The sequence below is a fragment of the Fonsecaea erecta genome (genome assembly GCF_001651985.1).
Source record: "Fonsecaea erecta strain CBS 125763 chromosome Unknown Scaff2, whole genome shotgun sequence".
Lineage (NCBI taxonomy): Eukaryota > Fungi > Ascomycota > Eurotiomycetes > Chaetothyriales > Herpotrichiellaceae > Fonsecaea > Fonsecaea erecta.
Window position 1 is genome coordinate 2,032,716 of NW_017387245.1, and position 27,085 is coordinate 2,059,800.

A 27,085-nucleotide genomic window follows, 5' to 3' on the forward strand; every position below is an offset into this window, starting at 1 on the left:
TCTTTCGTCGAGCTCGAGCGGCTAGTCCCTGATATTCCCATTGCTGGTCACTGGCTCTTCTCCCCTTTCTAATCTTCCACGCCAACTCCTGCTATACACTGGGCACAATATCAGTGAGTCTGCCCCACATGCGGAGGCAGAACAAGGACACGCTGATTATAACTGCCGCCGCTCATTGTTCGCGCTGGGGTCGTCTGGCCCGGCGATTCGCCGCTGCAAAAGGAAAAGACGGCAGGTTTGATGGTCGTTGGTTAAAGTTGCAGTGGTCAGGACAACCATACCAGAAATAGACAAGCATCGTCGTCCTGTTGACGAATCGGAGATCATGAAACTCCGTAGGATCTCACTACAGGTTTGTCCAACGACGTTCTCACCGACCCTGAATGCTGGTACTGTTGCTGCCCGAAGAGTTAACGGGGAAATGCGATACCTCCACAATCATACCTTTCGACGAATCCAGCACAAAGAAGGCAAGGAATACCAGTGTACGGGAAGGAGGGAATCGAACCATAGGAGGCAGTCCGGGAATCTGAGCCGAGGTCGTGATCGCTTGTCCTCCGCAGAACACATGACTGCATCTCACGAATGGGATTCATTGTGGTCGACTGTGTTGGCGAGTTGGGACCAAAATTTACATGTTGGCATGGTGCGGTAGACCTTCATGACAGCAGCTGACCTGGGGCCCGCACGTTTATCCAGTCCCCAGTGACACCAGTCCACAAAACTGCTGGGTTTGGTTCCACGAACATGGGTGGTCTGGCAACTCCCCGATCCCCTCGCTCATCAAGGTAGATAGTCGAAGTTGAATAAGCCTCTGGCCTCGTGGAAGCTCATTAAATTGGGCATATCCATCATCTGAAATTGGTTCCCATGCTGTTCTGAGTTAATTGGTTCCGGAAATTGATTAATACTGTTCCAAACGTCCCCGAGATAATCGGTAGAGAAGTTGAAATGCTGTGCTTCGAGGAACTCAGCGGTGGGATCTCCATATGGAGGGGGAATGATCCTCGTGTCGCCGCCGCCTTGCAGAGCACACGGCATGGTGGGTTGTGGAAGCAAGTGATCCTGCATGTTTTCCTGCATGGCCTCCCGATGGAGAGAGGCTGAGAATGTCCCACCTTCAGCCCTCCCACTTGACATGGCGTGTGTATATGCGCCACCTGGAAATCGTTGGCATTTTGCTGCACCGCCTTTCATTTGTTGGTCGGGGTCAATAGTATGCCCGGTCGGCGCCATTGAACGATCAAACTGTATTGGAACGGTAACTCTGGAACTCGTCTCATCAATGGACATCTCTGATAAGCCTTGACTATTCATATCGAAGCTCACAAGAGATCCATTAGTCCTTTCAGAATTCGGAATGCTGAAATCAGTGACTGAGGGCCCTTGCCGCTGCAGACGTTCTCGAGTCTCTGCGAATTCTGCCGGAAGTAAAGAGATCACGGTCTTCTGAAATATGAGCCCTTGCATGGGAAATACAAATGTGAGTCCGTCGACTGACCTCTAAAACAGTCTGCGCTCTTTCAGCAGCATTGTTGCACTTTGCAAGAAAAGCAAGCGCCTTTCGGCCAATCGATATGTCCTCGAAAGCGGACTCCCTTCCTTCCCAGTCGGCAGAATCGAGAATGATGAACAGGAATGTCACAACAGATCCGAAGATCATGTGCAAGACGGTGAAACCTCCGCCTTGAAGAAGGTCGCTTTCGCACATCTCTCCGCTGAGGCTCAGAATAGTATGACACGCTCGAACGCAGGCCGCTGCATACGGAGAAAAAGTGATGTTAGATGACGATGTGTTTTCATCAGAAGCTCTGGAGAGGTAGTGCAGGAAAGGTCTGTAGAGGTAGAGCTGAACGTGGGCATGCGACATGCGCAGTAGATATTGGGTCCTGGGGCAGAGAACAATAGTGAGTTCTGAGCTTTGTTGCATCCAAGAAGAGTCCTTACCGTAGCAAAGATCTGGGTGACGTGTGAGATTTCAGTCGGAATCCAAATGGCAGGCTCTCCATCCACCTTTTCAAAGCCCTCTCGATGTCTTTGACCTTCTCAATCCTAACCAGATATGTTGCGGCCAACTTTCCGTGTGTTTTGCTGATGCCTCTGGGCGGATATATATCCCTGACAACCTGTTCCAAGATCTTGTACAGGGCGATGAGAGAATTCAGACCCGCTACTGTGCACACCTCGTCCAGGGGTTGGGGTGCAATGCCCGTCTTCGTGATATACGCATCATTGACTTCCACTGGCAAATCTTGGTCAACATTCTCGTCGTTCAAGAGCCTCGGCATGCCGCATGCCGTCGCGAAGTAGTTACCAAGAAGTCTCAGGACCCAGAAAACCCGCCTTCCTACTTCCCGCTCGATTAGGTCGTCATATTGAGACTTTGAACGATGGAGCCCCATTCGGAGGGCAAGCGTCAGTGCATGGGTCACATATGAGTAACAGGTTCCGGCACGACTGGTGCCTATGGTGAAGAGGATAAGGAAGATCAGTGTTTGGAGGGACACTGCATCAGTACAGTCGCTAATGTCGATAAAGGCACGGCTGGCAGCAAAGTACTGTAGCCTGTGTGAAAATCAGCATCAGAAGGTTGCACTTGGTGTGGCAAACCTACCCCTCGGCGATCTCCTGCTCACGGGAGGACTTCTGGGGATCTGCCTGAATGAACATACACCCCAGAGCAAGGACGGCATAAAGAAGAGGGATAAAGCGTAGCTCTTCGGCCATATAGTCATTGGGTCGTATTGCATACAAATCCTCAAAAGAGCGATCGAAGCTCGGTCGATGAAGGATGGGGAAAAGAGAATATGATTGCACCGCAGCATCTACCAAGGCACGAGCCCATTCTTTGGGCGGAAGGCAGGTGGTCGCCGCAAGAGAGTAATCACAGTCAAAGAGGTTTGCAGTTTGCCTCTTTGGAGGGTACATTCGTGAACGAACATTGTCGCCTGGCCAGTCTTTTATCCTTTCTCGCATTCGTTGGATGAACGCTCGGTCTCCAGAGTATCCCTGGAACACGTCACCGGGATCCTCAATTGCGTGTCGGGTAAGGATGAATTTGGGCGCCGTCCGCGAGATGTCTTCGTCAGAGCCCTCTGGAGAATCCTCGTGAGCATATGGGCAAGGCTGTCCAGCCAAATGACCACCTTTCGCGAGCGGCGTGCGGGTCGGACTAGCAGACCGAGTGAGGTTCTTGATGCATGACTCCAGAACTTCAATCCTGTTTTGGAGAGACTCGACGTGCTCCGCGGTACGAAGACGTTTTCTCTTCTTGCGGCGTGGTTCTGGGTAAATGCAGTCTGACAACATTAGGGATTCTGTTGAAGGAACATGTTCTCATCCTAGGCTGACCTTGAAATGATGTCGCACAGTGCTTGCACGGATTATTTCTGTCACATTTGATCTTCCGTTCTCGACAGGAAATGCAAGCCCTTGAGATAGGACGGAGGTCTTGTGCCTCGCGTTTCTTTCTGTTGCCCTTGGGACTCACGCTACGCGATTGTCCAGAATCGCCGTCGACAAAATTGTGGTGGGTGACGTCCATACCATCTTGAGATATTTCCGGCCCCGTCATTTGGACTTTAGAGGCCCTGGCATGAGGAAGACTGCATGGTATCGGCTGCATGTTCATTGACATTCATCCTCTTTCTTCGCCACGTGGTTGGTGAGAATGCTAATACCATGGAAAGGGTAGAGTCATACACTGGAGACATAGGACATTAGAGTCTAGGAACCAAGTCTCTGTCTGGAGATTGATGATCATTTCAGATAGCCCACAGCGAGGAGATGAAACAGTAGGATTGATTGCTCAGTGCGAGGTAATGATGGTAGAAGTGTTGACGACAAAGAGTTCTGCCAGGAGGAAGGGAAAGAGGAAGTGGGACTGGCCGGCATCCAACAGGTGACTTCATGCGTGATTAATTGAGACCCAGTAAGAATCCCCGGGCGGGTATAGGCGTGCACACAACCTGAAAAGTTAAGTCCGCTGGCGCCGGGGGCGGTGATTTTAGGGGCGTACTCCGTATAGGTAGTGAGGCTGTCTATTTGAGCCCCGTAACTACCCGCTGAGCCACATGTCTAGCCCACTAGCCTCTTTTCAAGGTACCTCAACGCCTATAACTCATCTACCGCGTATTTCAGGCCTCAAACAACCTTCGAAAATACAGTACTACCGTCTATCTACCTACCAACACGATACCCATGGTTTAATCATCCAAATTGATCAAACCCGGTGACGATATCGCCCTGATTATCCTAATTCTACAGGGTACCGTTGTCTCAGAGAACCGCCATACTGCCGGAGGAGAACTGGTGCTGGAATCAAAGCGAGGGTGAGAAAACCGAGCAAAGAATTTCCCCACTGCAATGAAGTCAGCATATATATGTTGCTCGTCAGTCTTCGACGAATGTCATTTTCACAGAACGACTTACCCCATATCCAAGACTTCGATACAGCGAAGGACCGGCAAGTGGAAGAAACGCCCCGAAAAAAGATCTCGTGACCGTCACTGCGGCTATCCCGGACGCCGCATACTGGGAATATGCGTCGATAATGTACGTTTGGATAGATGTGAAGATGCCAATCATGCCAAATCCAAATGGCAACAGGCCGATGATAGGGACAACCCATTGTGCTTTGGCTTCGATCGACCATCCGTACCAAAAGAAGGATATGGGAACGAAGAAAGCAAACAGCAAGCACATGGTGAGTCGCATCTCAGGCTGATAGACGTCATTGTTGGCCTCAGTGAGACGGACAACGATCCTGTCGCTTGTGAGCCCAAACAGAGCCTGTCCACACATCAGTCCGAGTCCCAGGCCAATGTAGGCAAGACCCGTCAGGTCGGGACTCCAATGGTATGTTTCTTGAAAGACGGTGGTAATTGTCGTGAAGAGCAAGTAGAGGCATCCGAATATCACTGCCACGTAGATCGCCAACAGTCCGACAATGGGAGACAGAAATAGCATCTTCAGAGGCCTTCCCAAGCTGCGACTAAGGAGAGTTCTTGCGGAGCGTCTGTCCAGGACATTATCGTAGCAACTTGTAAGATCGTCACGTTCCAAATCTCTCGCAAGGCGCCGGGTTTTTTGACGGATGAGGACGGCGTGGTTGGTCTCGCGGTAGAAAATGAGAATGAGCCCGGTGCATGTAGCTGCGACAATTAAGAGAGTCCAAAAGACCTGAGAGGCAGAGACCAAATTAGAACGACACTGAACATGTGGCTCAGAGAACGTACCCATCTCCATCCTGCGCCCTGCGCTATGAAGCCTCCACAAATTGGACCAAGGACGGGCCCGAACAGGGGGCCAGCAGTGAAGATGGACATTGCCAGCCCACGTTGTTCTTTCTCGAATAGATCGGCAATCGTACCACCACCGATGGTCAAGCAAGCAGACCCGCCCATGCCCGTGAGCAAGCGGAAGACGATCAGAGACGATATATTGGGCGCCAACGCACAACCTATCTGCCACACCACGAAGTGTAATGAGGCAATACTCAACACAATCCTTCGACCGTATATCTCACTGAGAGGAGAAAGGAATAAGGGGCCGACCTAGAGAAAGAGAGAGTCAGAATCCAAGCAGGCGCGAGGCTATTTCTGGAGGAACAATACCGCATAGCCAAGGACATATGCGGAAACAACGAAGGCGCCCAAAATCGTCGAAGTGTTGTTGAAGTCGACATCGGCAAACCGGACAGCAGGCGCAAAAACGGAAGACGCAAAGGGACTATCAGTGTGAAATTCCCACAAAACATGTCAGATTGTCACACATCAAGAAAAGGGGGGAGTTCTGTACGTACCTAATCAGTGTCATTGAGCTCACAAGGGAAAGAATAGTCCATTTCCGCAACGAGGTGTAATTCCGCGGGTACTCTGGATCATCCTGCCCTTCCCATCCGACGATGCCCTTGTCAAGGTCCTGCTCTGGGAGCACATCCTTCTTTAACCTGTGCTTTTCCCGTCGACCTCCTTGTTTCCTCTGAGGCCTGTTCTGCGATGGTTCGTCCTGAGGCGCCTCTGAGTGGATGGGTATCTGCGCAGGTATCTCTTCTTGCGGGTCAACGGCTATAGGAACCTCCACATCCGGGCTATCCTGATCGCTGGTGACTGTTGAAGCCATAGACTTGGACTCTAGGGAGGAGTATCAACGTAAGTATATACTGATATAGTCCGAACAATGCTGCGTCAACATATTTGAACAAATCCTCTTTACCTTAGCAGGAGCATTTATAGACATCTCTAGGCAGCAAGGTCCTGAAGGGCGCCCTGACATTGCCGTAGGTAAATTGGTAAGTATGAGGTCAACTACCTCCCTGAGACCCCGGCCTCGGTATACGAGATGAGGCACCTTCGGCCTTGTAGACGACCACTTCTCCGTGATTTGGGTTAGCGCGAGAGGCGAAAAGTGGGTCAGCAGGTGGGGCGTCCGTGCGCAAGACCAATTAGGTCTCTCTCCCTTGGAAGTAAACGTGGACATCTCGACAGCGACCATGCAGAGAGCCCCGAAATGCGCGGTGTAACCAAAGTAAATGATCGACCGCCGGGTCTCAAGAAAGGAAGAGCACGTTAACCTCGATCACGGGCCAGGATTTTCTGGTGCGCCGACGCCTTGTCGGGAGGCCCTATATCGATGCTCCAGTGCGACGCTGCCTTTCGGGTGGAATTCCCTCGCATCCCTGGGGGGCGGAGAACTTTTCGATTTCAAGTCTGAGTCCATATCCGATCGTGGGGTCTGCGGAAAGCTTGGTGAAAATATCAGAGACAGGTGGGGGGTAAAGTGTCTCTTTACAGGTCCAGCATTGCATTGTACCTCAAGAAAAGACCTAACTCTCGAGGATGTTCTTGCTTCAAGAGCTAAAGACTGGTGAAGATAAGCCCACGAGCCCTTGATTATGACCCGGCCAGTTTTCAATTGTCCACGTTCTTGTCACTCACGCCATGATGACTTCTCACAGGTCAGATGCCTGTTGACTGCTATTACAGGAGTTTCAAGCATAGAGGTGGAAGGCCTGATCAAGGTTGAGCGATGGAATGATTCCTGAAGGTTATGTCAAATTCCACGCCCCCCCTCCGAAAACAAGTCTATGAAGAGATCGTTCGATATGCTTTTGCATGTTTTGTGGTGACCTCCAAATCGAGAACCCCAGCCTGCCTTCTAGTTAATAAATAAAGACCAGGCACCGCTGATTCGGGTTGCCCCTTAATTTTGAGCACCACCTCGCTCAGTTGGCCTGTCCCGCCATGCCGCTGCCCTCCGGTGAGACATGCATTGCGCAGTTTCGCTCAGCTGGTCTGGAACGATTCTCGACAGGTAGAAATCTCGTTGAAATAGATTGAAATCCAAGTACGAGGTAGTCAGTCTATCGACTAACAGGGGGCGGAGAGTAGTGAAGACTAGAAAAGTTCCCCTCAGACGAAAGACATTACAAACGGACATATCGTTCCTCAATCAATGGGCTTGGACATTGATCGATTGATAATAATAGCTGAAAGATAGTCACAGGTCCCATGCATACCGAAAGTCGCACACCCCGAGGCAGTCGCACAGATGCGTCGGGTTGCCACTACACATCGTCCCTTATCTTTCCCTCCACCAACAATGACTCGTGTAAGGGACGAGATGCGCCAAGGGATTGTCGAGCTCGCCAAGCCGAAGGGATCTTCTACCCCAGGTTCCTCAAAGGCAGGAAAAGGATACCTAGTGGACATTTCTCGTTACTGCGCTATCTGATCTCTGGGGACCATGGTGTGAACACAGGGAGCAGATTTCTGCCTGTCCCCATCTGTGCCACATCGTTTCCACGGAAGCATCGCCGTAATCACCAGCTGCTGGACCGCCACGACCCTAACTCCAAGAGCAATGATATGATGAAGAGGACCTGCTCCTCAGCCCACAACCCAGAACTGCGCAACAGCGTATGACCCCAAACCACGCTGGTCCAACCAAGCGTTTATGCAAATGGTATCTCAATGGTCAAGACGTCTCAATCAACACAAAGGAAACGAGCTTCATCAATCTCATACAACTGACCCCGCGTGAACATCGTACACTGCCTCGACTTCGGTTTAGACCCCACAACATGGTGGTTGGAGAGAAATCTTTGACTCTCCGGAAGGGCTGTCGTCGTTCTTGTCGGCATCTCCCCAACTTCATCGGCTCTCATATCTTGAGGGCTGACTTTTCATCAATGATGGCGAATGGACTAGTCTTCTTCGCGACGGGTCTCTTTACGCGAAGGACAGCATCCTGGTCTGACATTCTCCTGCCCAAGGCGCGCTCCACCTTTGCGCCTAAGCTCAGTTTGCTCAGATCATCGGTCTTCTTCTGCGAGGGCACGAAGCGCTGCTGCGACAAACGCTTGTTCTCCAGCCTGTCCAGGCTCTGTGTGAGATGGCGGATCTCTGCCATACCGGTTTCGGGGCTGACTGTGATATTCGCAGCGCCAGAGCCGGAAACGAGAGTGTGTGAATTTGAATAGGTGCTGGTTGTGGTGGCAAAGGAAGGAGAAGCGGAGTAGGTTGAGTAGCGTTTGGAGGTACGCTTCGAAGTGAGCTGCTCAAGGCGTCAACGGAATGCCTGGGCCAAAGGTGGAAGAACTTGGACTTACGCTGGGAGCCATAATAGGCCTTTGGGATTCAAGAGATCGGCGAGACATGGCTGCGACGAGGAGCTTTTATGGTCCCGAGGTGTGTGATGTACCAGCACTGGGGACAAGTGATGTCAATGCGTTGGAAAGTAAGTTGACGGTCGTATTGGCCAAACACCTGTCTGTTTCCCCCAATGACCCCAGATTTTGCGACACCAAAATGCTGGGAATGTGGGAGAGCGGCTGAGACGAAGAGGAATATTTCCAGAACAAATGGGCGCAAGCAAGGGTTAATAAGTCTGGGTGTGCACGGATTGAGTCGAAAGCAGCGGTGACGGTGGAGTGGGAGATGAGCAAGCGTAGCCCAAAACCGCAATTCCGCTGGTGATCAAGTCAAGTCCGGACTAGACGTTCCAACTGCCAATGCTGACGCCAGCGAAGGAGGTGGAGCGCAATCTTTTTGGTGACTCTGGCAACCCGGCGAGATTGGTCGTTGACCTGGTATCTGAGGCTGCAGCAGTATGGAGAGCCGCAACTGAAGATAGACAGAATATTATGAACTCTTGAGGGATGTCGGGTGAGCAGTGGTGATAACGGGGAGGCGGTGGGATGACTCAGGTCGGTGAATGGGACAACAAAGGATGCGGAGGGGATAATCAGCCGTAATGCTAGTGGAAATGGATAAGGCAGATTTGTCAGTCCGGTGGGGAGATTCCGGTGTTTCGTTAGGAGAAAGAGGAGGAGAGACGAGGATAGAGGGATAGCCTGGGAGATAAAGAGGGATGAGAGAAGTGTAGCCTTCTTCTGGCACCCAGCTGTATGCAGTATGATGATCAACAGCTGCAGGCACCGCACCGGGCGGTCGGGCTCTTCTTGAGGTATTGGGACTGCCTGCCCAGGTTTAGAAACAAGCTTGTTTAACCCTTGGTGGACACCTGGCGTGCCTGGGTAACTAGCAGGAGGGCCCCCCCCAGAGCACCTTGGTAACCTCTTGTTTTTCCCTTTGGGGGCGCAAGCCACCGGAACCTCGCCCCTGGTTCAGTCGTTAGGGCGTGGTGCCTGGACCAGTGACAGTGGCTTGTTTCTTCTGGTACCTGATGTCCGGTGTCGCCCTTCCCTCTTTCTGCGCCCTTGCAGCTTGCCTAGTCCAAGCCACTGCCACCACTGCTTCAGGATTCAAGCCTGAACCCGAAATCTGGTCCACCACGTGGCGGTGGACGGACCTTGACCTGCATGGTGACCAGTAACCATTGACCATTGACCACTGCAGCCGTTACCACAGAACTCAGAACTGCGAGCCAACGGGTGAAGAAAAAGGTAAACGGTTCATCGATGCATCCAGCCCTTCGATCATACCACTCACCACCGACGTATTGATCCCGCTTTCACCTACATACCTACACTTCTCCGTCCTCGTTGTTGTCCGGCGGCTACCGACCCCGTGTGCTGTCCTCACCAAGGCACTCCGTCTGGTCATGCGCCCCCTGACGAATCTGGCTAACGAGGCATCCCAACCGAGATAGGTGATTCGCGGCCTAATTGCCCTTTGCCTTGTCCGGCACCAGCACCAGCACCTGTGATCACCAAGGATGATTGATTGGGGGGAGGCTAGAAGGGAACCAGAAGGCCTGGTCGGTTTAGGGCCGTTTCCAAAGGAAAATCTCCTTCTCCATTCCAGCCCCATTGTATCCCTAACAGTGGCTCGTCCTTGGAATCGGATCTCGACTATGCACGCCAGTGTTTCACGACCTGGCGTGCCCAGCGTCAGGGTGACCAGGGTCAAGGTAAGGTCAATAAGCCATGCAGGCCCTCCCGCTGTCCGGTTGTCCGTCAAGCTGCATGCGGCCTGTCAATACCTTCCGAGGATGGCACGATGACCAGCGTCAAAGTCCGCATAACCCTTTTACATCATGCTTTGTCAAACATGACAGCCAATTTCGGCTCGCTATGAAAGGCAGGTCCTGACGTGGGATGCTGAAGAGTTGGGACAACCGTGAAAACTTAGTCTTCTGGCCCAAGGTATGGGGAGGTACGCCACAAATGAATACTGCGGCCAGAACTGCGTATGCAAAGGGTGACATGAAAACAGTGGCCCCGTCGGGGGAGAGAAGCGCACGGAACGAGCTTAGTATGCTTCAGGCCAAAACGCTTGAACGGGTCGACTCGACCCGTTCTAGAAGCCCACCCAGGAGGCAAAGGGTATCTTACACCGGCTCATTATTACAGAGCCAGCTCAACGCTGTCGAATCTACAGACTGTCACTGGCGGCGCCCTCATTACTGTCACCGTCATCGTCATCGTCATCCATCAATCGTGCCAACCAAAGTAATGCCAGCCTTGCGTCCACCATTCATTTACAATCCCCGTCGCGCCGAAATGCTTCGCCAGCCAGAATGCTAATCCACCAGCAACGCCGAAACTGCCCACAATCTGCAGGGCGATCCATCCTCTCGCACGCATGCTGTCCTGCCACCTTAACAGTCCCAGCGGATCCCGCATTTGATAGCTAGGCATGAGTTCGACACCATATGCCATGCCGGTTTTACCGCCCTTTCTGACGAGCGCCTGCACATCGTCTCCCTGCTGTAGAGGCACAATCGTGCCGTCGCGGACTTCTTCTCCCATTCTCTCCACAAGCCAGACGGCCCTCTCCCCTCGTGCGAGCCGCTCATATCGCTCCCTCTCCCTCTGCAGGCTCAGCTGCAATTCACTGGCCCATTTGCTCAGCCGAATCTGCGCCAGTCTTTCCTCCCGTTGTGTGTGGTCGGCTACTTTAGCCAGTGCCCAAGAGTTCGATGTGTTGAGCGAGACTTCTGACCCCACAGGTATCAAAACGCCTGAGTTGGAAGGGCTTAGTGGTGTTTGTAATGGAGAGGTGAGTGTTGAATTCCGCATTGAGGCGTTATACGATTGTGACGTAACAGACGGCGATGGTACAGAGGTTAGTCGTGGATGTGCTAAGTGCCAAGTCACGAGTTTCCTCGCAGCGGTGTGGCGCAGGTAAGCGACTGTCTCAGGCTCGAATATTGATTCTACGAGTAAGGTAAGCTCTGAGGGCAGGAGCGGCTGAATATATTCGGGTGACATGAGGAGGGAGGCGTCCATCGTGTCGAGGTCGGGACCATTGGTAGAGGTTACGGTGAAAGGTGCTGTGGCTGTCGGTGTCGATGTGGGTTGGTTGGGCTCTGGAGTAAATGCGATCGACTCCCCAATTGAAGGTAGGGATGTCGGGAGTCGAGGCAGACTGGACATGCTTGGGTCCAGAGTCTGTTTGATATATTGCTGATCCTCTGGAGTGAGGAGATCCGACTTTGCGATGAGAGGGATGATGTTGCATAATTCAGACAGCTGGCGAATACATTCACAGTCGTCCTGTATAGTATCTGTGGAGCACCAAGTTTAATCACTGCTCAGCTCCTAACATGATACTCAAAGTTCGGGGCAAAACTCTGGCTCACCTTTCGAGATCAGATACAACACCACGTCGACCTGGCTCCCACCCCGCCCACTCAACAACCCCGAGAACTCGCTCGTGAGCTGGTCCACACTCACCATGGCGTTCACGAGTTGTTGCTCCACATAGTGAACAAGCCTCTCCAGCTTGACTGAATCACTGGTGTCCACGAAGCAGACGTTCCGTTCGAGCACGGAGTCTCCCATCGATTTTCGCCGGCGTAGGATGCGAGACTCCTCAATGGCGGACCACCACATCGGATACGGCTTTGTCGAGGCATACACCTCGTTGATCGCCTCGGAAAAACTAGCTGAAGTTCTGTGGGAGCCGTGAGATGAGTTCGTGGTAACAAGAGGGTCGACGTGGACAATGTCTTCGCATAGTTGGACGATAGATTTTATGAGGGAGGTCTTTCCCACGCCTGCATTGGATGCCGCGATTCAGTCAGTAAGCCTGCATTCGCCGCGCTTGTGGATGTCTCATCAGAGATAGAGCAAGGACGAAACGTACCTCTGCGGCCAGCAACCATAACCTTGAACCTCCCTAGTCTCTTTCCCCTCTCCGTAAAGGGCCGCCTGGATGGCATCTTGATGCTAGGCATGATAAGTTCCGGATGGCTGTCCTGTACTCTTCCTCCTCCTAAAGATAGAATTTCAGGTCCACCGACTCGCCCAGTCCCAGCCTCATTCTCATCTTCATCACCACTGGATAGTATTGCCTGACTGCCCGTCTCATCCGCATTAGTCAACAACTCATCGTCGGAATTGGCGGACGATTTCGTCTGAACCGATCTGCGCGAAGCAAGGGATTTCGGGCTGCCAGGTAGAGAAATGTCTCGCGAAGGCAATGGCGACGGAGTGACGACTCTCTCGGGGACAGCTTGGGGAGGGATAGCATTGATCTCAGGGTTCGCGCTGGAAGAGCCCCGTCGGAAGCGTTCACAACTCGTCCCGGGCTTGATGGTTGACCGGCGTCGACTTCCACTCCTTGTTGCACCTGAGGTGTCAGCTTGTCGGGGTGTGGTGTGTTTGGCAGAGGAGCGGTCGCGTTCGGCTTCTTCAATGGTGTCCTGCAGGCTGCTCAAGGGCGACGTCGACGTCGACGCTCCAGCACTCCGGTCGGAGTGGTGCGGCTTTGCGGAGGCATCAGGATCTCGTGAGAGGAAGAACGTAGTGGCAGGATTGCAATGGCGGTCGCGATCACCACCTAATGATGGAGGATGTAAGTCGGCATTGGACGGCTTCCGAGGGCGCGGTGACTCTGCTGCACTGTTATCAAGGCCGATCCCCGGTCTCATCGTGCAGTCATTAAGGGGGCTCGAAGGAGAAGGCGATGATATTGTCCGCAAGGAAGAGAATCCGAAGGGGATTGTTGTTTTTCTAGGCTGAGAGACAGGACTGACAGCTGACAGCGAAGCAAGGTACAAGTCAACCAGGTCACCGATGTCGCGGCCTGAAGTTACTCCTCAGCCTATCCGAGATATTACCCCACGACAAGCGCAGGCAACATACCAGCGGAACCCGTACACACCACGCGGGGCGGATTTCCTTATCGCTGCTTTGGCTGCCTCAGCTGATAGTGCCCGTTCTTCCCATATCGTACCTCAGTGAGATATAATAATACCCCTTCAGGTGATTCATCAGTATTGCCCTAATCCCCGACCGTTAGAAAGTTCTGAAACTTTTTAAACCAACCCATAATCACCATTAGGTAGGATATGTCTCATTCACAATGAGGGACTACTGTACAATTCCGTGCCCACGCCCGTGCCATCCTATCTCTAGGTAATTTAGAGGTCTCGGAAAAACATGTTCTCTTCGTACACACACACACAAATACATGACCTCGCTCGAAAAGACCCGCTTGCCCTGGACCATAACCCTAGGAAAGCCGATCTGAAGTTGTTGCTGCCTCGCTCGCTGGAGTCGTGAAAGGTGGTGGAAATCCCACTTTCGGTTTCGTCCTGAACAATTCTGAAGCTGGCTATGCGAATGACACTGCTGGATCGTGAAAATATGTGTAATGTAATGGGAAGTACTTTTTCCAAGTACGCCGGTGCCAGGGAAATCGTCGAAAAAACAACCCCATCACTTTTTGATCGCTCCGCTTAAACCGTGGTAATGCAAGAAGCAAGTGACGAAAGATTCTTTTAGTGACCGATGCTGTGTTTCAGCATCCCGCACCTGAGGCAACTTCACGCAGCTTGGCCTTGGCCACGCCCCTTGGGAGTGACGGTACCCGTGCCGGGCTTTCCACGTTGAAATCCACTACCACGTCCGGCATCCTTGGGAAAGTTGGTCTGGCTTCCAGATCGGCCGCCCTGCATGCCACCCCGGGCACGGGTCGCGGTTCCACCACCGCGATTGAAGTTAGCGTTGCTGCCGCCGTATGCATTGGGACGGGGTCGACGCTCCTCGACGTAGATCTGTTCAGTACCGACTGCGTGGGGATTCGCAGCAACAGCAGCAGCGTAGCCGGCGGGATCAGCAAACTCGACAAACGCACAATTCTATGCTTCGTCAGTAGACCTCCAAAGCAATCAATGATGCACGGGACTTACCCTAGGTCGCGATACGTCGAAATATTTGAGCTCGCCGTACTTCTCGAGAACCTCGCGAAGGATCCTAGCATCGACTTTGTCGTTCACGTTCTTAATGTACGCCATTGTGATCCCCTCTGAGACGGCTCTGTTCGGTGGTCGGTTGCTCTTTTTGCTGTGATCAGCAGTCTGCCAGCCATTGCTCTGCGAGGTCGGAGTGCTGGAAGTTGTATTTGCGGTCGCTGGTACAGGTTCCGCTTGAGCTTTAGGGGCTTGTGTAGGTTGCGACGTTCGGGGAGCTTTTGGCTGTGGGGCAGGAGTCAAAGGAAGGGCTGGAACAGCTGGCTTTTGGACACCACCTCCCAACATGCTGGCCCAAGTCTTCTTCGCTGGAGGTGCCTCGGCAGGAGCCGGGGTTGGTGCAGCTGCTTCAGGTACCGGTTCAACGGCAACGGCTTCTGGCTCCGCAGGCTGCTCAGTTGCGGCAGATTCGGTGACTTCTTGGCCGACAGCCTCCTCTGTAGGGCCTGAAGGCTCGGTAACCTCTTCTGCCTTTTCAGCAGGAGAGGGAACAGCATCGCCATTAACCTCAGCTGGTTCCTCTGCTGCTGGGGTTTCTTCCACCTTTTCTTCCTCCAGTTTCTCGTCAACCTTCTCGACAGCGCCATCGGTAGCAACGACATCATCAGCATGGGCGGGGACATCGGCCACACCTGCAACAGGGGTGGGGGGCTCTTCCGCAGGGACTTCTGCTTGGGGTTGTTCATCTTCAACGATCTCATCCTCATCATCGCTGAGGTAGCGGAAGATATCGTTCAGGACGAAGTAGCCATTGGGTTGTTCGGCAAGGACAAAGGTCTGCACGAATTTATGATGTGGTTCCGACTTGTTCGACATCTCGCCAATAACCTGAACAACAATATTGTTGAACGAGGCCTGGGAGTCGACGTTGAGGACGCGCACTTTGCAGTCTTGGAGATCGAGGGCTTTAATTTTCTCGCTGATGGCCTGCATTTCCCCTGGTTAGCCAACTTGAACGCCCCTAAACGGATAAGTGACGACGTACCTTTGTCCCAAGAGCAGGAAGAACTTTCTCAGCTTCGACGCCCGTGACCAGCTGTGACTTCTTAGAATAGAACAGGTGAATCTTTTCTGGGCTCTTAGATAGAGTTGTATAATACTGCTCCACAAAGTACCAGCCGATCTCTTGAGGGTCTGCCTTCTGCTGAGTGGCGGAGGCGGTCGTACTTTGAGAAGCAGAGGCAGCATGAGTCGGTGCAGAGGGGGTAGAGGCGGCAAGTTCAGCAGGCTGACCATACTGGGTTGCCCCGTACAAGCCATTAACAGGTGCGGTCTCGGTCGCCATGGTGAGATATCAGGGTGAGGGCAGCCTAACGCGGTGTGGTGTCGTTCTGTTGGACCAAGGGCGAGTCGCGTCGGAAATTGAAATAATCGGACGGGAGACTATGAGTTTGGTCGCGGATGGGAAATAAGGGGATTGAACCAGAGGCGCGGTCAATCAAGCGTGATAGATATGGCAGACTCTTGGTTGATAAATCTAGCACGCAGGCAAACAACAAGTGATTCCTCCACGGGGAGAATTGAAAAAAGCAAGAGATGGTCGCACAAGAGACGCGCAACAAAAAGAGGATGGTGGGAAATGAAATTATGAAAGTCTGGAGTATGTGATGGGCGATTGTGCGATGTGTGGTGGATGAATCAGAAGGTCAATTGCTGTTGCTTGGTGCAGAAATCGCCTTGCTAAGGGCAAGTCTGAAAAATATAAAAAAGCGGAGGCAAGTTGGAGGCAGTCGCAGCCTTGGCGGGTCGAGATCGCTCTCCACCGGTCAAACATTCCCTCGCTTTCGACTGCCTATCGCTCTACTGTCATGATTGGTTCTTCAGCGAACTGCGGAGGGAACTGCAGAGCGTGCATTATGCAATCCGAGGTGGGTTTTACCTGCTGGGTGCTTGCACTTGAAATATCTGATACAGAACACGACCTCCAGTTGCTTGTCCAGCAACATTTCACCTTAATGGCTTGGAATTGCAGGATCGACTGCTTGCCAATTCACTCCCTAAACGCCGTCTCGAGGACTACCGAAGGTGCAAACCTACAGCCACTGATACTGCCGTGGCAGGAAAGATACCAGATTGAGCCTCGTTACTACCCTTCGGGCATATCACTTCAAGAACAGCTGAGAGGTTGAACAGAGACAGCTGCTGGACATTCAACAAAACAACTATCGCCATTCAGTCACCTCTGCTATATGTGTCGAGCGGTTTACAGAAACGTGGTATGCACGGAGTACACTGCCAGGAGGAGTATAGACGGAGCAGGGTTCTTTCGTCCAGGAGTACCAACCCCATCCTCTTTTGCAGCATCAGCCCGACCTCCCGGAACCTGGTAATCAATCCGTGACGCAAATCATCTGCCAATACAGCGCTTCTGCTAACAGGAAAGTTGGCAACCTCGCTAGAAAAGGTTCATATTGGCACGGGCGTACCCGATCGTTGCGAATAGACCCTTTTCCCCGCTCAGATCTTTCCAATGATCTCTCCCCGCAAATGAGATGTGCTGCGGGCATCCGGAAAGTAGAAATACCAAGGCTGCAATGAGAGACGACTGGTGACTTTCATTGACCTTGGTCCTTGGGTAGCCCAGATCCACCCGTTCAAGGGATGCACGTGCAGGAGCTCTCTCTGCCCCAGCTGTCCAAGCTGAAAGGCATCTCGGAACATCCCGTAGTCCTCTATGACTACCAATCCGCGCCGAATGCGCAAAAGACCCGGAATCTTTTGTCCAGGAGTGACATCCCACTCCGGGTTTGCGAACAGAACTTTGTGATGCCGCGTCCTATACTTGCCAACCCGGGCATCACATACAGACGGATCACTGTCGACGCCATAGGCCGCGATTTATATGCCGATAGTCGCGTCTTCATGGAAGCTGTGCAGACCATTTTCCCAACAAAAGCGGCGGCTCTTGCCCAAAATTCAAGTCGACCATGCGTATGAGGCTTTCGGGTACCGTAGCTTTTGAGTCTGTCTCCCACTCGTACCGGTGAAGATTATGAGCATAGAATTTCTGAAAGACAGGGAAGGACTTTTCTGTTTTTAACCACCCAGACACGAGGAACCTCAGCCCCGTGCACTTGCTGAGTTCCGCCAAATCTTGAACGATATTGAGAATGATTTTCTGGCGAACGGCCCAGGGGTTAGAAGGGACAGATGTTCCATCGCCGATATCCACGCCAGTTGGAGGAATAAAATGGTGTTGCAGACCATGGATATACAGGGTGAGCCAGGCTTCTCAGCAAAGGACTTTCCGAAGGTCCACGCTTGGATCAATGGCCTCCGCTCCCACTGCACACCGCTGAGAACGACGGTGCGAAGATCAGTGCAGAAGACGCGAAGCAAAAGATCTTGAGCTCGGGCTATGCAGCGAAAGACGTCGGGATCGATCCTGCAGACCCCACTGGTCTGCCAGCAGGAATGCACGTCTCGGTCAGTACCACTGACGAGTAAGCCACCCCTTCAACATCGCGAAAATCCGCGGGTTGACCAGCCTGCAGCGCCAAACCTGGTGGCAGACCACAGGAAGGTGAACTGGTGGGCCTCAGCAGGCAAGAGGTAGTCATCAAGCTGCGGAATGGCCTTCGCATGCATTGCCTTCGCCTTGGCTTTGTCTTGAAGAGTGTGTGAGCAGAAATCCAAGTGTAGGAAGCTCGTGAGGGGCGCATAGCAGAGTCTACTGCGAGATGGCCTTCTGCTGTACGCAGGTCCGAACGATATTTCTTCCAACTCGTTTCTAGGACAAAGCTCGGCGTGACGCACCTCCATCTCTAGGAATTCTCGATTGTTTCTCGCTAGATCTCAGCCGTCCATATGCCCTTAGGAAGTTCAATAGAACCCAGGACTTCGTGGAACGGCGATGCCAGAGGATGCAGGTAGTGGATCGACCACCAGAGCTTTGTCTTGAACGACGTTGACCGGGTTGGCATCTTGTTCTTCCTTTGCCAGGCGCTCCTTCGCCTCGCGACTTTTCTTCTTGTTGTTTTGCCATACCCTATCCTCTCTTTGGAGTTCTTCTAATACTTCTTCCCATTCGCGCTCTTGTGTTTCATCTCCGGTACCCAGGATCTTCTCTACATCCACTTCTTCGCCGTTTTGCAGCCTTGTAATAACCTCTCTGAGCTTTTCTAACTTGAGATCCGCTCTGCGAGAAAAAGCCATGTATTCATTCTTGACGCCCATGATTCGAATGGCTTGCGAGCCGATTAGAATGTAGATCCAGATGAAATATGACGCTGGATTCGTGGGTTTCTTTTGTACAGATTGCTCTCGGGACAAGGACCTGTCCCGAAATGCTCTGGGAATGATCGAATCCCATATGGAGGTTTGTGCTATGCGAGGGAGACGGCGTTCTTGGGAGGCTGTGTGGCGGGATCGGCGCAGCCATCGCAGCTGGCTCTGACTCGGGTTCAGGACATGCGTTCTGAGCAGACGAGTCTGAGCTGCGCCGCAGGACAGTATGGGCTTCATACCGCTCATCGATGTTGAGGAAACAGCGGTGTGTATGGTTTGCGGTATATTATCTGCAATTCGACACTGAAGTTTCATGTGCTTCCGGAATGGAAAATCTACTCCCGGCTCACCCCGCGTTGGGGATAGGCTGCTGCTGCCCTGTGGTCGCCCCTGGTTAGGTTAGTGGCCACGCCCATTGCAGCGCTTAAAAGTACCTAGGCAGCTCCCGTGGGTGCCGTCGTCCATTCCACTGGCGGCAAGAGAAACTATCCGACACCGAACCTTATGTCCTCGAGCATGGCTTCAATATATCGCAGTATACGGACGAGAAAGGTGCACGACGTCCAGGGATTTCGGCTCACCGAGTCCATGGACCTGAAGAAAGCGCCCGGCCCAGAGCGATAGGAGAGAGCTGATTAGACCGAGCCTATGCCGAGTTTCGTTTGATCCACGCGATGCATATATGTAGATTCAGAAAGACAGGTTACAAGTGTTGGTTGGGCTGCAGGTGTGAGAAACTCAGCACAGCGAGCATCGAACAGTCACCTAGACTCATGTCCCAGATGCAATACAACGATACCAGAAAATCCATTGCCACTCCCTGCCAACAGCCAGCGCACAACCCAAGATAGGATGCGACCAATACTTCGTGCCACCGTAACCCTCGAACCAGTGGATGGGTTTGTTTCGACCACATGATTCTCGAATTCACCCAAAGGACAAAGCCCTGACAGAGCTCTCTCTGGGACAGCAGAAACGCTCAACATGATCAGGGCCAGGAGTCTTCGACCCAAATATCTCCGGCATCCCCCAGCAAAGGCAGGAGCAACAGGCAATAGGGCCCTTGTGTGAAGTGTCGGTAAGGTTGATTGTGGCCGTAGGAACCTGTGAATTCCGAGCTCTTTGAGTGACGGCTGAGGAGTGGACGAAGCTGCCGGGCGCGGAAAACCACTCAGTAAAGACAGCAGCACGGGAAGACATGTATCAGTCAGTGTCGCCTCTTGGCCCCAGTGGTAACCCCTGAGCTCTCCGTAAGCGCCACCTCACCACTCCAGGTAGTGAGAGTAAGGCGTCAAGACCTACATTATGTACTTTGAAAACGCAGCTTACAGAGGATCTCAGGGGGAAAGAAGAGGTGAAGGTTGATGAAGGTGGGAGGAAAGGTGGTGATGAGTTCAAAAGCGGCGCGGGAGCTGGGATGAGATGCCAAGTCGGAAGTAACGAGCTCTTAATGCCGGATCTAAGCGGCGAGTGCAATGTTTATTTCATGGCTGAATGCGGCTGCTACGCGCTTTCACCCGTCAACGGCAGACATTCAGCATAATCAGGTCCAAATAATAGCCAGACTGGCAATATAGTGCATCATGCACTTAACGAGCATTATTCTCTTACAATGACAGTTCTTCAGGATGCCGTTGCTCCGCCGCATGATGTGGTTCGCGCCCACCTCAACCTGGCTGCCCCAACAACACGAACCTTGACTTTTTTGCGAGCTATTCTCGGCCTTGGTTCCTTCGATGAGTGTGGATCGAAGGCCGTTCGTGCTTCAAGCAAAAGGGCCGTGCAGGCAAAAGGCTCTAGCATAAGTCGACCGCCAATCAGACAGGCAAACAGAAGTAAGCAAAAGCCAGGCGCAGTAATCCAGATCCATGAGTGCAACGACGAGCAGGCACCGCGTCTGTCGCCGGCCGAGCGGCGGAAGATTGCCACTGAAACATTGAACTCCACGTTGAAATGTCTGGGAGAGGCTGCCAAAGCTCTGAGAGAAGCTCCAGCAACGAACACTGCGCCGTCGTTCCACGCCCATAACGAACCACTTCAATCACTATCACCGAACAAGGGGCGCAAGAAACCTGCCATCAGCTGCAAGAAAGGCACTCCCTGCACTCAACCAACGGACTGGGGCTTATTTGCAGATATTTCCTACTCTGCCTTGCAATTTTTGAGGAAGGATGTTCCCAAAGATGTGACGCCGATCGCGGACAGCAGCCCCGGCTTGGAAAACGCTGCGTTGATCTTGCTGGACAGAAGCATCTCCTTGAGTCTCAGAGCCCAAGCACAACGTCAGCTCTGCGACATTCACGAAATATACTGGGGAGATGAGCCCAAAAAGAGACCTGCTCCTCTTGCCGGGATCGCGAGGTTTCTCATAGGACGGCCAGACGCAGCAGATGACGGTCAAAGGTTCCGACTCACGGCAGCTTTGCAAAGCCAAGCTCTACGTTTTGCTCTGCTGGTGGGGCCAGAATGTATCGACTCGGAGCTTTTGAGGTCACTTCAACAGGATACCATTGGTAGTCCAGCCTGGGTCACGTCGAAAGGACTGGACAAAAATCTCTTAACGCTGGAGCAGTCTGGTTTGCAGCATCGCACTATCTCTCTCGCCCTGTCGAAGCTGTACGCGCTGTCCACAAACTCAAAAGCAGAGAGCTCATCACCTCAGCATCTTTTTAAACTCTTTTGCTTGTCATTACGCATCAAGTTCGAATCTTGGGTTCACCTTGGCCACTTACCGGACCCAGCAGCAGAAGTGTGGCGACCGCTTCACAAAGCGATCAAGCGACTATTCGCGACCTCCAAGGATCTTAACGCATCGACAACTTGCATGTTTGAAGAACTTGCTCCGTTTCAGAAGCTTATGAAGGTAGCAAAGTGCGAATTTCATGTTCCCGCAGATCTGATGGAGACTCTTTTGAATATTGTCCGGGATCTAGACGAGTGCCCTCAGCTCATTGCTTTCGTGGAAGAGCAGCTCCGGCAGACTAGCGGAGCTTTCAATCTGACACTACAGTGCCAAATTGCATTATCACGCCTTAGAGCTTCAAAGGGATTCCCAAAGATATTGGAATCGTTGAAAAGCGTGGAGGGTGCTCTTGCAGAGGCAAGAGAACTGTCTGCATTAGAGCTGGACAGGTTCCTACTGTATCTGGCCCAGCTTCGCAAAGCAGCCGCCCAACTGATCTCGTTTGACAAAGCACGACCTGTTGTGGAAGAAAATAGACCGTCACGAGGTTTACAGAGGATCCTTATCCGCTTGACCTATTGTTCCTTCAGCTTCTTATGTCGGCACATCGGTTCAGTTCTGGTGCCAAGTTCAGAAAATCCGAGCGTCGAGCATCGCAACGCCTTCCTAATCACACTCTTGAAGACGATTGATGCTGTTCTGTCCACCGAACAATGTGCCATCACGCGAGACTCAGACCTGGCGGCGGAGGCATTGGAAGCTTTCATAGGCTGCTCAAAAGTAATCCAGACTCTTCGAGTCGAGTACGTTTGCTTTATCACTCAGTGCCAGATGGAGTCGTCACTCAACCAGTTGAGAGTACGGATCTCTCAGTCATTTTGGTCACGGTACTCGGAAACCGTCAGGGAGGGCAAATCTCCTTTGGAGCAGGCAAAGAATCTCGACTTGTCCCTCGTGGGCCTGTTGGATTTGCCATCGAGCGAGCAAAAGGCAGCGCATATCGTGCTCAAATATGAGAGGCTAGCAGCCTGTTACTTGGAGGTAAACAACTTTCAAATGGCCGAAACCGCTCTTCGAAATGCAATCGAAATCAGCATCAAGCAAGGCGTCCTCAGTCAGGCTGTGGAATTGCTCCTTTCTGCTCCATTTCCTTGTCCATGGTCCAATTCCGATTCGGGGTGCAGAGCCTTTGGAAGAATCTTAAGTACATATTCCAAAACTGTCCTGAATCATACCTCGATAAGCGGAGACGACGGCAGCTTTTATGACGATTCATCATTACCACCACTTCATCGTGCAGTGCTGCTTGAGAAGCAGTTACTTGCTATGTTTGAGCTCAGCATGGACGACCATCGACTCAGGCTGTGTTCAACAACGGTGAAGACTATACTGTCGCTCCTGCAGCAACCAGAATATCAGGTGTACATCATGAGGCTTATTAACCAGCTACTACAGTTGGCCCTGAAGAAGAGGTTGCCACCTTCAAGCTTTATCCTTGACTCCTCTGTTATTCACGGGCTTCTTGCGACTTCCCTCACAACAGGGAAAAACGTCTTCCTGACCAGGTATGAGCCAGAACTTCGTTCGCTCCTTTACCTTCAACATGGGTTTTTCACTGGACTGGTTCCCAGACAAGTATTGTCGCAAGAGGTAAAACAACTGTGCGAGATCATTCGGACCTGTAAAACTGGTGAAGAGGCACGTGTGAAATGTATTGATGTCGGAGCACACCTCGCTCCTCTACTGCTTTCAGTCGAATATGCGGCAATTCTTGGAAATTATGGGATCGGCTTGATGGCCCTGGAAACTTTACAATACCTAATGGGGCTTGGAGTTGACGGTCAAATGGTGTCACACAAGAGGATCCTCCTCCGCCAAGGTCAATTCCACGACATGCTGAAGGACCTTCAGTCTGCCCAGAAGGCTTTCTCCATGATCGAAAAGGAAACTGAAGACAACAGCGACCCATTGTTCGAAGTTGAATTTGCACTCGCCTGTGCAGAACATCATCTAGTTGCGGAAGATCTTGATGAGTGCTCCAAGTGGCTAGAACGTGCTCGAAGTGCATGGCAGGCCAGGGGAAGATCAGAAACGGGGATTTCAGCCAAGGCTAGATTGCGAGAACAGAGTATGTGGTGTAGAGCTGCTCATTTGGCGTCGCGACTGGCTTATGAGTCAGGACAGCTTGCAAACGCGATCGTTCTCGCACGACAGTCCGCAAAAGTCTCGGCAAGTATTTGGTCTTCAGTTGAAAAAGTCTGGACTTCCGCAACTCCTGTACAATCAAACGGATCGACCAATCCTGCACTGCACGGTCTGTCCGTCGACTTCTCCAATCTTGATCTATGCAGCCCTCCGGTGGTACGAATGCCGTCGAGCGCAGTCATGCTTGGGCCCGAGGTGTCGTTATGTTGCTCAGTGTTCAGCCATATGGCATTTCTAAATGCCCATTGTGGCGTATATCAGGATGCCGCCATGTTTTATGAGCAAACGCTGAAGGCTGCTCGAAAATGGGGGTATTCAATTCATACGTCAGTTGCCCTGAGTGAACTGGGTCTCCTGCATGCTCGAGCTGGCCAGGTCGAGAAGGCACAGGTTATGCTTCAAGAGCTGTCGCAGATCACCAAGGACTTCGATGCACACTGGGTACAGGCTCTTATATCCCTCAACCAAGTCGAAACGTATATAATCCTCGGGGACGATCCAGCCGCTTCTCAGTGCTTGATCGAGGCAAAGCAGCTTCAGATCGACAAGGATACTCCATCCACCAAGCTGATAATGAGCAAGTTCCAGAAAGATACTGCCACCCGCGGCCCGGCAAAGCCTTCAGGAAGAAAACGCACCGTCAAGGGACAGAGAGGGAATGACTCAATGAGAGCCACGCCGAAAGAGTGTGTCCCGTCCCCTAAATCTTCTTTGGGCCTGAGCGGCTACAGTGCGAGAATCTCAATGTTGGAATCTAGACTTCAGACATTCTACGGTCACGCAGGTTCGACCAACCCACCCGATACTGACTCTCGATGCGACAGAGATGAGGACGGCCGTAACTCCACATCCATCGCTCTCAGCTTGGTCCACTCTGCGCTCAAAATTTTCTCGGAAGATACCATACATAATGTGCTCGCCGAAACAGCTGTCGCTATTCCAGTAAGGTATCGATCAGCAAGAAAAAGTGGCAGGGTTTCATTTATTCAACCTGTGTGTCCTCGGGCTTTTGAGGAAAAGAACCAGGACCCAAAGAAGCGGTCGAAGCAAAAGCAAGCGGTAGAGACCGTCAAGGATGGAAAAGTACTGCTGCTTCAAGCCTACGATATTCTCCGCGAAGTCAGCGACAAAGAGCAAAATCGAATACCTTGCGACATTGTTCACGCTCGCCACAAACTGCTGGCCCAGATCAGTCTGCTTTCATCAGCCTTGAATCAACCATTGGTTAGCTGTACTTCAAACGTCGTGTTAGACATGACCAGTCCCCTCGATCTCGCCCATACGCGGGAGCGCTTCCTGACTTCGGGTGAGCTGAGTGCGACCAGGATAACGAGCATGGAAGAATGGCCTAGTGCGCAACATCTCGATGACACCCGCACATGTCAAAACTCAGATGTACTCGAAACGTACGACACGAGCGTTTTACCGACATCATGGTCAGTCGTGTACCTTGGACTGAACGAGGATAGGAATGAGCTTTTTGTGGCCCACTTGGCGCACCAGCGGTCGCCATTTGTTGTCAGGATTCCTCTAGCACGACCAGATCCATCAGAAGGAGACTGTGAGGAACTTGACCTGAAGAGTGCCAAGGCGAAGATGCAGTATATCATCATGAAAGCAACCTCTAGTGCACACGATGCCAGGGGTTCATCGGTCGACAAGTCTGTCAGAAAGGCGTGGTATGCCGAGCGTCAAGCCTTGGATCATGAGCTCGCCACGTTGCTAGAAAACATCGAGAGCATCTGGTTTGGTGGCTTTCGAGGACTACTCTCTGCTCCTGATATTGATGAGACCGGACTTAAGAAGTTCGGACAATGTCTCTCTTCAACACTGCACCGGCACCTTCCCTCCAGGCAGAAATCGTCCAAGTCATGCGACCCGGGGATCGAACTCCATGATCATGTGCTGGAGCTTTTTGTGGCACTCGGCCATCCCCGGGAGGTGGAGTTGGAGGACGCGGTCACAGACCTCCTGTACTTCGTTGTTGATATCTTGCAATTCAATGGCGAGCGTAACGCATATGACGAGATCGATTTTGATGCCATGTTGGTGGAGGTATTGGACGCCCTGCATTCTTACCACGATCGGCAATCAACCTCGCAGGAGAAACAGCGCCATGTAATCCTGGTCTTGGATAAAGAGTTACAAATGTTTCCCTGGGAGTCGCTATCATGCTTAAAAAACCAAGGCGTTTCCAGGATGCCATCCATCGCATCTGTTTGGGAAAGATTGAGGGCCATTGGAGGTCAAGGGCACAACCTCGAAGGTCACATGGTTCCGAGAACAGACGGTTCATATATCCTCAACCCGTCTTCTGACCTAAGGGCAACACAAGAGACATTTGGCCAAATTTTCCAGAATCAGCTGCCCGGATATCGAGCTATTGTCAATCGGCCGCCTGAGGGGAACGAATTCGAGGCGGCTTTGCGGGACAGTTCGCTCATGCTCTACTTCGGTCACGGCGGCGGTGGGCAATACATCAGACCTCGCACGATCCGTAGGATGGACAAGTGTGCTGTGGCATTGCTAATGGGCTGTAGCAGTGCCAAACTGACCGAATGTGGGGTATATGAGCCGCATGGCACGCCTCTGACTTATCTCAGCGCAGGGAGCCCGGCCGTGGTAGGGACACTGTGGGATGTCACCGATCGGGATATTGACCGTTTCGCCATGGAGCTGATGGGCGAATGGGGATTGATCGATATTGGTGCGAGCTCAGCAGCACAGGCACGACTCCACAGGCCTGGAAACGCCAGAGCTGGCGAAGAGAATGGAAAGAGGCACCATGGGCAGAAGGTTGGTTCGGTGTCTTTGGATGCGGCTGTGGCACACGCCCGTGATGCGTGCCTGTTGAAGTATCTCAACGGGGCAGCGCCTGTTATGTATGGAATCCCGGTGTTTTTGGGCTAGACGAGAAGAATACAGTTGCTGTACGCGGGTATTCACAGCCCTGTTGTAGGGATATGCTCCGTCTCGTGTCCGTAGTGAGACCGAGATAATATGCCTGTCAGAGATCCTGACCCCGACTGAGCCATATCCACTAAGCTGGAATTAGACTAGTGTGTGCACCTCAGATGCCAGGGAGCTGCTCAGGCTGGCCAATAGGAGGTCGATAAGAGTTCGGAGCTCACAGGGGCCGAAGCCGCCTAGGCTGACTCCGTCATCCATCTGCGTAGCAAAGGCAACAGCCATTTCACTGCCTCCCTCCCCTGCACCTCAATTGATCGCCCACTCCTGTACTACTCAACTTCTTCTCACCATATCTCTGTCTGCCAAATATTGGGTTCTCTTCACTACGTCGTCTCC

General features: G+C 52.3%; 7 protein-coding genes across 7 annotated transcripts; 1 reads left to right on the plus strand and 6 right to left on the minus strand.

The window, feature by feature from the left end:
• Positions 1–783: 783 nt before the first annotated feature.
• On the minus strand, positions 784–3,309 carry AYL99_02492 (hypothetical protein; the record flags this gene model as incomplete). The annotated part of the gene is made up of 4 exons (XM_018834008.1): positions 784–1,449; positions 1,502–1,889; positions 1,948–2,565; positions 2,615–3,309. 4 exons carry the CDS (start codon positions 3,307–3,309, stop codon positions 784–786), a joined length of 2,367 nt encoding a protein of 788 aa, XP_018696632.1.
• Positions 3,310–4,249: 940 nt separating this feature from the next.
• AYL99_02493 (hypothetical protein) lies at positions 4,250–6,123 on the minus strand (the record flags this gene model as incomplete). Its single annotated transcript, XM_018834009.1, has 5 exons — positions 4,250–4,360; positions 4,432–5,181; positions 5,238–5,555; positions 5,616–5,730; positions 5,804–6,123. 5 exons carry the CDS (start codon positions 6,121–6,123, stop codon positions 4,250–4,252), a joined length of 1,614 nt encoding a protein of 537 aa, XP_018696633.1.
• Positions 6,124–8,163: 2,040 nt separating this feature from the next.
• On the minus strand, positions 8,164–8,659 carry AYL99_02494 (hypothetical protein; the record flags this gene model as incomplete). The annotated part of the gene is made up of 2 exons (XM_018834010.1): positions 8,164–8,556; positions 8,612–8,659. The coding sequence occupies 2 exons, from the start codon at positions 8,657–8,659 to the stop codon at positions 8,164–8,166; spliced, it is 441 nt and encodes a 146-aa protein (XP_018696634.1).
• Positions 8,660–10,897: 2,238 nt separating this feature from the next.
• Positions 10,898–13,341, minus strand: AYL99_02495 (hypothetical protein; the record flags this gene model as incomplete). Its single annotated transcript, XM_018834011.1, has 3 exons — positions 10,898–11,973; positions 12,049–12,465; positions 12,555–13,341. 3 exons carry the CDS (start codon positions 13,339–13,341, stop codon positions 10,898–10,900), a joined length of 2,280 nt encoding a protein of 759 aa, XP_018696635.1.
• An 897-nt stretch (positions 13,342–14,238) lies between these two features.
• On the minus strand, positions 14,239–15,949 carry AYL99_02496 (hypothetical protein; the record flags this gene model as incomplete). Its single annotated transcript, XM_018834012.1, has 3 exons — positions 14,239–14,553; positions 14,605–15,591; positions 15,650–15,949. The coding sequence occupies 3 exons, from the start codon at positions 15,947–15,949 to the stop codon at positions 14,239–14,241; spliced, it is 1,602 nt and encodes a 533-aa protein (XP_018696636.1).
• A 2,537-nt stretch (positions 15,950–18,486) lies between these two features.
• Positions 18,487–18,840, minus strand: AYL99_02497 (hypothetical protein; the record flags this gene model as incomplete). The annotated part of the gene is made up of 1 exon (XM_018834013.1): positions 18,487–18,840. One exon carries the CDS (start codon positions 18,838–18,840, stop codon positions 18,487–18,489), a length of 354 nt encoding a protein of 117 aa, XP_018696637.1.
• A 1,663-nt stretch (positions 18,841–20,503) lies between these two features.
• Positions 20,504–26,689, plus strand: AYL99_02498 (hypothetical protein; the record flags this gene model as incomplete). Its single annotated transcript, XM_018834014.1, has 2 exons — positions 20,504–26,289; positions 26,323–26,689. The coding sequence occupies 2 exons, from the start codon at positions 20,504–20,506 to the stop codon at positions 26,687–26,689; spliced, it is 6,153 nt and encodes a 2,050-aa protein (XP_018696638.1).
• Between the last annotated feature and the right edge of the window lie 396 nt (positions 26,690–27,085).